General features: G+C 46.1%; 2 protein-coding genes across 6 annotated transcripts in view; one reads left to right on the top strand and one right to left on the bottom strand.

The window, feature by feature from the left end:
• The window catches only part of SLC35D1 (solute carrier family 35 member D1), a 226,959-nt gene that overhangs the window by 170,517 nt on the left and 45,459 nt on the right, over nucleotides 1–10,983 (bottom strand). The window lies entirely within an intron of this gene.
• The window catches only part of MIER1 (MIER1 transcriptional regulator), a 44,183-nt gene continuing 33,397 nt past the window's right edge, over nucleotides 198–10,983 (top strand). The window contains exons 1-3 of one of the 4 annotated variants that reach the window (XM_075155567.1): nucleotides 198–659; nucleotides 747–796; nucleotides 885–1,016. Coding sequence is in view for 2 of the 4 variants with exons in the window: in XM_075155565.1 (XP_075011666.1) it covers nucleotides 1,509–1,517; nucleotides 7,670–7,756 (96 nt within the window). In the remaining 2 variants the exon portion in view is untranslated. Of the gene's footprint in view, nucleotides 660–746; nucleotides 797–884; nucleotides 1,017–1,388; nucleotides 1,518–7,669; nucleotides 7,757–10,983 lie in introns of those variants that run through there. The other 3 variants (XM_075155568.1, XM_075155565.1, XM_075155566.1) reach the window with 3 other exon arrangements.

Below are 10,983 nucleotides of genomic sequence, written 5' to 3'. Positions count from 1 at the left end.
CGCTCTCCTCCGCGTCCGCCCGTCTGAGGAGGGACCCCCGCGCCTCACCGCGGGGACGCGGCCTCCCCGTCCCCGGGCCCCGCTCCGTGCCCGGCGGGGCTGGGCCTGCGGGCCGCCGAGAGCCCGCCTCGCCCAACGCCCCGGGGCGCCCGCCCCCTGCCCAGCCCGGGGCTCCTCCCCTGCCGTCAGGGCCGCGGCAGCCCCCGCTCCCCCTTTGTCACTGAAGCACAAAGGTCCTCGGCGGCCCGGGGAGACGGGAGCTCCCTCCGCCCCGCCGTAAAACTCGGCCCCGGTGGCGGGGACCGGGGCAGGTCTGGCCTTTTTTTGGGGGGGGGTTAGGGTTTTGTTTTCTTTTGTTTTTTTCCCCTCGTTTGCTTGAGTCAGCAAAGTTGCATGCGTGGGTGCTTTGCTTTCAGCATCGCCTCACGGGGACCATTTTCGAGGATTTAAAATGCGGTTCGTTGGGAAAACTGGTGGCAGAGGAGCGGTTCGTGGGAGAACTGCAGATCGTAGATGATCTGTGTACCTCTAAGGAGGACGAGCAGGAGCGGGCAGCCTCCCGGCTCGGCCCCCCGCCCCAGGCCAGCAGAGACGTGAAGCAGGGGGAAGAGCAGGCGCAGGCTTTCCCCCGGAGACGGGGACTGACAGGCTTTTCCAAAGTATTTAACAGACTATAGTGTCCGCACTCTTACGAGCGATTGTCATGCCAGGCTGCTGGATCAGGAGCTCTCCCCTTTGCCTTGCAGGACTGTGCGTGTCCCTCTACCAGCCCCAGGACAGAACTGAACCTGGGCAGGTGAGACAGCTGGGGAAGGTTTTAGGGAAAAGAGACAGAATTAGGACTGGACGTCTGTTGTGGTTTTTTTTGTTGTTTCTTTACGTAGGACTAACCTAGCGTTGTTGGTGTTATCCCACCCAAGAGTGTCGCACACAGCAGGAGCCCCGGGCGCGGCTCAAGAGCTGTTCCCTGAGGACCGACGTGGTGAGGCAGCTTCCACCTCCGTGCGGCTCACCGCGTGAGTACGACTTGCCGGCTCAGGAGCCAGGTGGGAGGGAGCGGCACCGAGACCGACGAGCGGCGCGGGGCAGCTGATTTTAAAGCCGATCCTGCCAAGGCGTAAATGGCCGCGGTTGCTCGCGGGGCCGTGAGGGGCCGCGGCGGGCTGGCGGGCGGGCGGGCGCGTCGCCGCTGACAGGGCGGGGGCGGGGCCTACTCCTTGAGTGACAGGCGGGTGGGGGCGCGCTGCGCCGGGGAGGGGCGGCACGCGCCTAGCAGGCTTCCCGCGCGCCGCGGGGCGGTGGCGGAGAAGCTGTGCGCGGTGACGTAGTGCGTGGCGTGCCCCCTCCCTGGGCCCGCCCCCTCCCGCCGCTCCCCGGCCCCCCGCCGCCGCGCAGACCGTGACCCGCCGGCGCCGCTTCCTCCGCCGCGGCGGCGATGTGACCCCTCCCCGGCCCTGCCCCCCCCCCCCCCGCCCGCCGCCGCCCGCCGGCCCGCCCGCACAGCGAACATGGCGGAGGTGAGAGCGCGGCGGCGGCGGCGGGGCGGGGGCCTGCCCGGGAACTTGTTGCGCGGGGCCGCGGCCGGGCGGAGCGTCCCACAAGTTAGTTGTGGGGCCGGGGAGGCCGCGCCGGGCCCCGGGGCGCCGCTCCGCGCCCGCAGCCCAGGCACCCCCGCCCGCTTCCCTCCGGGGCCTACTGCCCCGGGACGGGGAGCCTCGCCCCGGGGGACCGGGGCGCCGGGCCCGCCTCGGCGGCGGCGGGGGGCCACGAGCGGGACCCGAGCGCGGCCCGGGCGGGCGGGCCGGGGACCTGGAAGCGGCGCCTCCCGCCCGAGGACGGCAGCGAGAGGTGGTCGCCGCCGGGCAGGGGTCTGTGCCTCGTCCGCGGGCCGGGGAGACAAGACTCTACCGGCAGAAGCCCTCTCGGGGGGATGCTGGAGAGGAGCCCTCGGCTCAGCGAGGGCCCAGGCCCTGCTCCTGAGCAGCGAGGGTGGGGGAGAGGGCAGTGGAGCAGGGCTTGTGCCTTCCTTGGGACGGGGTTCATCTTTGGGGGCGGTGGAAAGTGGGGTAGCTTTACGCGCTGTGGCATGGGGGAGTGTAATCCCTTTGGGGTGGAGAGGGATGCGCTTCTTGCCAGCTCTTATCGTCTGTCTCTGTCCCAGCGTGAAAGAATCGTTTCTCTGGGCTTTGATCGGAGCACCATTGCTCGAGGATAAAACATATATTTATTTTCTTTAGATATCTTTTTGTAATCGTTAAGACAAAGGGGAATTGCCTTTATGGATAGAAGGGCAGCCCTTCTAGTCTCTTGAGAGGGAGACCTTCCTCCTGAAAAAGGGAGAAGGACTATTGAGGGGAGTTGCAGGCAATGAGAAAAGGCTTATTGACCTCTTTTCTTCTGTGGGAGGCAGAGTGAGGTACGTGTTTGATTATTGAGGTGTGGATTTGTCCATTCCGATAGGATCTAGAAGAGTAGCTCTTTTGCTTCTTAGGAGGCAAGTTAGGACAGATGAATAGACATTTCTTTAAGTTTTCTTCAAATTATCCTAAGATTCCAATCTTAAGGTAATTTGCTGCTTGAACAGTGTTGACAAATGAATTGGAAATGCTTATTTGAAAGGTATGTTATTTAAAAAAAAAAAAATCTCTTCTGTGGGACAGGCGTTTTTTCCAGCCAGGCTGGGGGGGTTGGAGGTATCAGGATTAGAATATTTTACAGATGAGGTTTCTTCCCTCTTCCCTTGAAATTCCTGAATATGTCTGAATTTTTACTTAAATTTGTTTTATCTTTCTCTCCCAAATGAAAACTGTAATGAAGCATTCTTCCTGTTATTGGTACGAAATGTACTAATCTAATCTTAGAAGTTAAAAGAATCTGCCTGTCTGGTTTTTTCTGTATCTTGACGGGCAGAGAATCACAGGTCTGATCCCCAAGTAGTTTCTTGGCTGAAAAAATGTGGCTATTAAACTCCTGTCATCTGTAAAGTTGGAGAGACATATTGGGGCCCATGCTGGTCTAGGCATCACAGTATTCAGGATCTTTGTCTCAAGTTTCACCAATTGCTTGTAAGTTTTGTTAATTAAACACAGCATTATTGTGAAATACTCATACTAGCTCTCTTCTGGTAAGAGCTGAAGTTCGCCATATTGCTAAAGAGCCATAGGCAGTACGCTGAATTACTTCCTATTCTGTATTGTCACGTACTTACATTGACGTTGCAGCAGTGATAGCATTGAGAGTTGTAGGGGATTCATGCTGCAGAGAGCAATAAAAAGTCAGTGGGGTATGGAGGTCAGGCAGGTTTTGTTTTTCACTGTATGGACGTTGTTCCAGTGGGTAAGGCTTTTATTACGTGTTGGTCTTGGTATTTTACTAAGAAAGGAAGAGGTGGTTTTTTTTCCCCTCAGCATTTGCTTTTTTGAAGAAAAGCTAAGATGAATTCTTTGTCCTATTTTGGCTTCTTTATTTCAGGTTAAGGGGCAGGAGCAGCATAAAGGGGCTGTGAAAGCTTTGATCCACCTGTGGGATGAGTTCAGTAGCACAGGGGTGGCAGCAGCAATGTAGGCTTGGCTGGCATTCATTCACAGCCTTTGAATTGTGCAGACAACTGTTTGCATGGCTGCACTGCGTTCTGGATCGGGAAACAATCAGAATTTAAAAAAATAATACTTTCTCTCAGTGATTTAAGCTAGGAGCAATGTCCTGAATATGGTTCCTAGCACAGTTTAGGAAATATATAGGGGATAGGACGGGAAGTCTCCTTAGCACGGCATCACCACCGAAGCTCTGGTATCAACCATCTGCCTAGAGGAACTGAAGACGACTGCCGCTACGTGGTGGTGTGCTAGGTATGCTGGAGGAGGGGTGTGTTAGGAAAGCAATGCGCCGCATAATGCGATGATGAGAGCGAGCGAGGGAAGACTGATAATTCAGGCAGGGGCCTAGGACCAGCCTGCGTTTGAAAATGTGGGTGGGAAGTAGATGGCTGTTGTGCCCCTTGCCCTCTTCCCCATCCCTCCCCAGTGGAAAATCTTGTGCTGACTCTTATGCAGGAATGCACAGGAACTCATCCTTCAGTCAGGAAAGATCCTAAAATATTGCGTTCTAGAGAATCAGCCAGGCTTTAATGCTGCAGATATAAACCTCAAAAAATAAACAATATAAATATGAAACTTTTTGAATTTGACAGGAAAGTGCTTCAGACGGGAGCTCTGAGCCTGGTTAGTAAGTAAATGAGTCCAGAAAGTGAAACTAAATTAACAAAAAATGCTGTTTCACTTTTGTAAACGCTTACCAGTTTGAATACAGAACAGACAAAAAAAAAAAGGATTTTGAATACATATTAAACTGGTTTTAGATTTGGGATTAATAACCTGTGTTAGGGTTTCATTTTACTTTGAAGCATGCTCACGTGATTGGTTTGAGAATATTCCAACACGTTAGAAGTTTGTTCTAGTCATAAATCGGAAAGAAAGCATCTCTAACTTAAGATGAGCTCAAGCTTTGTGAATATTACCATATCAGACATTAAGCTGCTTATTTAGTCTTTGTGGTGGAGTAAATGCTGATACAGACATACTTTTTCCAAATACATGTATTTTAATGTCTATTGAGAAGAAAAGATTTTTGACTGAAAAGCTTGATTAGTAGTTGAAAGAGGATGTTTTTTGTTTATTCAGCCATTATAATGTTTGAATAAAATGTAAGTGAGAATGAGATCTTCTGATTTCAAAAACCTGAAGAGCTGGGGTCAGACTTCTGTGTTGAAAAGATAGGCAGCTAAATACCTACTGAAATTTCCAGAAGTGCTGAATTCCTGCTGTTACTTTATTTTGTTCCATGATAGGATGCACCAGTCAGGTTGCTACGGGCCCTTGCCAGGATACTGAACAGGCAAAACTAATGGGAAAATGATAAGGGTTTGTGGTGTTTTGTTTTTTTTTTTTTTTACTAACTCACTGAAGAATAAGAGAAGTACCGGGGCTGCCGTGTGGGAATGAGGGGGGTCATGTTTGGTCAGAGGTGGGGTAGGAGAGTTAGGGAGACAGTATCCCTGATTTTGATTGGCATAGCTTGGTTTAAATTTCAAGCTGATTTTAATTATGGGTTGAGGGGGGGATGGACCACAGCTGAGGTGGTCTAACAGCTCCTTCCTGCCTGAAAGGGGAGATCCTGCTCCTGCTGCTGCTTTTGCGTAGATGCTCCCTGAACTTCTACTGTGGGTTGATTCGGCTCGCTAGCTTTGAAACAAGTGAAAAGCTCCCTGCAGGGTAACCGGTTGTATCAGCTAATGGAGAGATCCAACAGAGACTAGAGCTGGTGTGAGGGATGGCATGGGGCAGCAGAACCAGTCGTGGGGATCCACGGGAGGGTGATGTATTCCTCCTTCCAAAAATGTCAAGCTATGAGGTTGACTGAGCTTCTCCTCAGACAGTATCCTTGTCTTATGCAGCTCTGACCATTTACTGTTGCTGAAAAGTACGGTCCTGTTTCTCCCAACTCTCGAGCAGACAGTTGACCACCTTCATGCCAGCTCCTAGTGTTTGCCTCTCAGTAGGGTTATTCAGCTTTCTGACCTGCTGGAATAAGAACTTAAGTTTTTTCTCCTGCAGAGTGAATTTCTCTGGGGTTAAAAATTTGAATTGGCGTCCTAAAGGTGTCAGGCAAGTATGGGAAGAAGCAGGAGCATGCGTGTTTTGGAGAGGAGCAGGACCACTTCTCTTCTGGTATCAGTGGACTGATTTCTTTGAGTGCACTTTAATGTTGTTTGGATTTCTGAAAGTTTAGTTGCTTTTGAGCAGAAAATCAGTTTATTAACATTGTGTGGCACTGCTTTAATAAGTCATCTTTAAATTCATAATGTCTGGTAAAATTTTCCTTTTTTCTGAATGTTATGCTTCTTTTCAGTTGAAGAATTTTAAACTTTGTGAATTTAACTGAATTCTAGATTCCATATGCAGCTTGAAACAACTTCAGGACATAACGTTTAAGAAATACATGACCTAATAACCATTCCTAATAACCTTTTTTACATTCTTAATCTTTGTATTTTTATTAAGCTATGCTATTACTTTAAAACTATGCATAAAAGTGTAATAGCCTCCCCTGTAGGAAGCAGTAGTAAAGTTAACACGATCACTAATGTGTTTGCAGATTGAGATATTTTAACAGTCGGGGAGGACAGAGCTTTTGAGTAATGCCTGGATACAAAATAAGGTCAAAATAGATTAAATCCAGGTTTCCTGCTGACTGATCTAAATCATCATTAAAATGGGTGATCAGTCCATCCTGTTGAGCACAATTTTTTTTCCTCATTTGATCTTAGCTTTAACTAATTGTCTTTTTTTTGTTGTTTGTTTCATTTTGGAGCAGTTTTTGTAGAATACTTCAGAGAGGTATCTGTGAACCTAATGTAGATCTGGGGATTCAGTTTTCTCACTTCCTTGGTGAGAGTATAAACTCCAAAGTGGTTGGTTATAGTCACTGATTGTATTCCCACAGTTTTTCTGACAAGCTATTGAAGGGAAAACAATAGCATTTAGCATTCTGCATTTCTAATCTTGGAAAAGAGTGGGTTTTTTTCTGTCATAATAGAAGAGTTTTGTGGACTTTTTTGTGTGTGATAGAATATTGATGTTTGTGGGCTTACTGCTTGGGACTTAGAGTTCTTTCTAATACTGCGGAGGGATTTTAGGTAGTGGGATTGTTGAAAAGTCCGTTTCTTTTTGAGCTTTTTTCCTGGCCAGAAGCCCCGGCCTGTATTACTATTTCACTGCTAACCCATTCATGTCACAAATTGTTTTCTTGTGATGCTTAGCTTGTGACTGTATCTGATTTAATCTGAAATCCTATGGTACGATATGATCGCTCCATAGGCTTACAATTTTTCTTAGTAAGAAATTTCAGGATATTACAAGAAGTTGAGGCTGATGCTGTACTTTGTAGATGGAAATGAATAATAAATAGTTAGAAAATGTCCAGTTGAAAGTGTGTGCTTCAGATAAGACAGGGATGGTATTCTGATTAACTGTTGCGGTCATGCTTCGTAATACTCCTTGAAAGTGGAAGTTCTCTTGGTGAAGTTCCAGTGAGCATAATGTCCTGTCTACCTGAACAAGTCGTGTCAACCAAGACATTCCCCTTTGGCTGCAGCTTCCTCCACCTAGCAGTCTTCCTCAGTTAGCCTTATAGCATCAGCTCTCATCTAGTTTTTCTGATGACTCAGTCCTTTATGTAAATCACTGTACATTGGTTCTTGAGCAGGGATGACTACCCTGGGATACAATTGGTGGTTCCTGGTTCCAGTCATCTAGTCTGCTAGAAGGAGCATGAGAATCAGTTCCACTTTATTGTAAGTACGTTAAGTTAGTGTGTGAGTTCAGCAGATGATTCAGCAGCAGCATGGTCATGAGCTGTTGGACAGAAACTGCTTTTACCACCCTAAAGTGTGCTATCTATGCTTTTGATTTGGAGCCCTGAAAAATGTTGGTACATCTGCTCTTCAGGACTTCTTGCAGAGGTCTGCGCTCACCTTGGCTGTGAGTGTTCAGGCTGGCGAGGTAGCTGGTCCCTCTAGTTCAGAGATCTACGGGGTGATCAGAAGCTGCCCTGACAGTCTTATGTCATTGTCATCTGTCTGTCCTGCTGTGTCATCCCCCCGGTCTTTCAGGGTGCTATTTCTTCTTGCTGGAGGCTACTCCTTCTACAGCAAGTGTGGCAGAAAGGAAAGCATGACAGCGTCACTCTTCAGAAGCCTGTAAGTTCGTACCGATTTGCTTTGGGTGCACCTTCGCTTTGTTGCTCCTGCTGTGGCATGATAACCTCTGACGGAAGCGTGGAGCACATAGCAGGCTGGAGAAAGTTCAGTCACGCCAGGGAGAGTCATCACCTGCCATCCTTCAGCCTTCTGTGTTCTCCTGAATCACTGGTTTTTTTAAAAGCTGCTACTTTTGTTAGAGTGCAGTTGAAATACCTTTCTATTTAAGAATTTTCACTAGTATTTACAATATTGAAGATGTTCCTGGGTGATACAGTGACTTCACTGGCAAAACTGACTTAAAAAGGTTACTTAAGAAAGGCTGCCATCTGCTTCCCCTCAAGTGTGCCACTGCAGATTTAGGGAGCTATGTTGCAAACCAAATGTCTGAACGGTCCACGTTAACAATATCCCCTGTGAAATACTGTGTATCATCTGCTTCCCCTTTCCAGTCTTTTCCTGGTGAAGAGATTTAGGTAGATGGATACAGGACTGAGTCAGCTCTGTTAAAACCCAGCCTGTGGTTCTTGCCAGTTAGGCACTCTGATCAGGCAGTTTCTCCAGAAAAAGTGAGGCTGAATTTTTTTTATTCTTTTTTTTTTTTTATTACTTAGTAATAAACAGAACCAAACCTTACCCGATATTTTTCTCCGAAGAAGCAGGCGGGGAGAGGGAAGTGAGCAAATATGTAGTTTTTCAGGGCTACCTCCAAAATCTCAGAACTCAGGATTATGAGATAATTTGGGGTGGAAGGGACCTCAGGAGGTCTCTGGTCCAACCTTCTGCTCACAAGCAGGGTCTGCTCTGAGGTCTGACCAGCTTGCTCAGGGCTGTCTCCAGTCTGGTCTTGAAAACCTCCAAGGAAAGAGACTGGGCAACCTCTTCTAATATTGGCTGCCCTCATGGGGGAAAAAATCGACTTCATAAACTCTTAAGTGGATTCAAGACTAGGAAGGGAATGGCCAAGTCAGGGCACCCTTGCTAAGGTGATAGTTTCAAGGCTTAGATGTACACGTTTGAGATCTGTGAGTTGAAACATTGCACTTGATCTTTGTGTTCTGGAAATATAAGAATTTTCTCATTTAGCAATCAAATTTAAAAAAAAAAAAAATCCATGTGTATAAAAGCTTCCATTTCATGTGCAGAAGGGCTTGGATGTCACTGTAGTTTTGGCTGTAGAAGTATTCACATGTAAAACCATTAAATGGGGGGCAGCAGTGTTTTTTTTTTTCTTCTTGCTTCAATATATTGCTCTTTGCCACATTTTTACCTTGGGAAGAAAACCATTCTCTGACACATAGGTTATTTTGATATACAATGCAGGGAGAGAGGGACAGGCTGGAACTGTAAGCCTTCATCTGAAATACCTGTTTATGAAAAGGGACATGTGCCCTCTTGAGTAAAGGATGTTCTTCGCCATTTTAACTAGTCGTTTTCTCCAGGCCATCATTTAGCTTAGCTCATTGGAGGGTTTATTAAATGGCTGCCACAGTCAGTTCTTAAGACTTCAACAGTTCAGGCATGGGTCTTACAAATTTTTTTTGCTGCTGAGCTCCTGTTCTCAAATAATTTGAACTTCAGGTGTACAAAGTTAGTTTCTAAACCTTGTGTATTCAAAACTTCTGTTTTCATGCAGTCTTTGAATATTATTCATGTAACTGCGTATCTGCATTTTGGGAATAAATGTTACATATTATGAACAGAATACGTATTACTAATTCCATATCAGTAATTTACTTTTAATTAGTCTGCTTAGTGAAATGTAGCTTTAGTATACACGTATGTGGCTTCAACATGTGAGGTAGTTATATGTATTCTTTACCCATTGCTCATGCTTCATTCTTCGTGTTGTTATAAAATAGGTAACACTGCTGTATTTTAAGGTTTGGTTGTCAGTTAATATTGAAGTTTTTTGCGCCCCAAATGTTGCTAAAGGAAGCTACTGCAACCCAGAAGTTCACTTTGGTATTTTCCTGTAGCAGAGTTCAAAAGAGCTGAGCATCAACTTGATGAATTTGTCAGGCTTATTGCTACCAATATAGACAAAATTTAATTTTAGTTTTTAAGTGTTTTAGGTAACATTTAAGGAGCTGTTAAAGATAACTGAGTAAATTGGAACAGAATATATATTTGTCATTGTCTTGTAAAGACTGCAGATACTGCTACTTTTAAGATGTTTCTTTATCAATCAATTATATTAAACAGTATGAAAGACGTTAGCAATTAGAATAGTAGTTTTGTAGGTAGAAGTGAAACTGTGTAGTGTCCTGTCAGTTCTGTTCAGGTGTTTCTTTGCAGGCTGTAGGAGAAATGTAAAGAGAGAAAACTCAGTGAATTATTTCATAGCTTTCACATTTTGGAGTATCGCATTCCAGTCCAAGCAGCGATGAAGCATTGGAATAAGACACAAAAATCTCCTGCCAGCCTGCAAAAATGGGCATTGCCTGGAAACATATCTCTGCTTCTGAAGTAGTGGGTTCAAAAATAAGCTGTGCAAAACTGATGTCTGCAGAAGGCTGTTTGCATTAAATAAACCTGTTGTGATGCCAATTTGGTTTTACTTTTACCATTTAACTTCCATCACAAATTATAGTAATACAGACATCCTGAAGTCCAGTGAGTCTTTGTTATCAGAGTAACACTGCATTTTTCTGTGTCTGATATGTGTCTGCTAGGTTCATCACTTTCAGACAGTCTCTGAAAGAGACTGGCCAACTTCAGTTCCATTTATTCCCATATCCATACATTGAGGAATGTATTTGATACGATCTTTTGGCTCGGTTGTTGCTGCGTCACTAACATTCTGAAAACACCTACTCTGCATGTCTTTCCTGAGACTCCTAAAAAACCACATGGAATAAAAACAGTGACAGATTCTTTTGGTGCTACCCAAGCCTGATGTTTTGTTGCTCAATGTCTTTTCTTTTGCTCTTCATATCTCAGAACTGGTATTTCCTTCAAGTTGCTCGTCTGTAGCATTAACAAATGTGCTCAATGGTGCATCCATACAGCAGGACTCCCTTGGTCGCTTGAGTTTTTCCTAGTTGTCCATGAGTTAGGAGTTCATGAATGATTTTTCATTCTATTGAACCAACAACAAATGTTCACGGTTGTCTTTTCTGAGGGTGTTATGCATAGAACAGTTTGAGTATGTCAACCGTGTATTTTAAGGATCCCATAGTTTTTCTCTACTGGGCCTTGGATACCATTATCTTTTCATAGGTAGC

This window comes from Calonectris borealis, chromosome 8 (genome assembly GCF_964195595.1).
Source record: "Calonectris borealis chromosome 8, bCalBor7.hap1.2, whole genome shotgun sequence".
NCBI classification, from domain to species: Eukaryota; Metazoa; Chordata; class Aves; order Procellariiformes; family Procellariidae; genus Calonectris; species Calonectris borealis.
The sequence above is the reverse complement of the archived record's forward strand: the minus strand, read 5'-3'. Positions and strand labels throughout refer to the sequence as shown.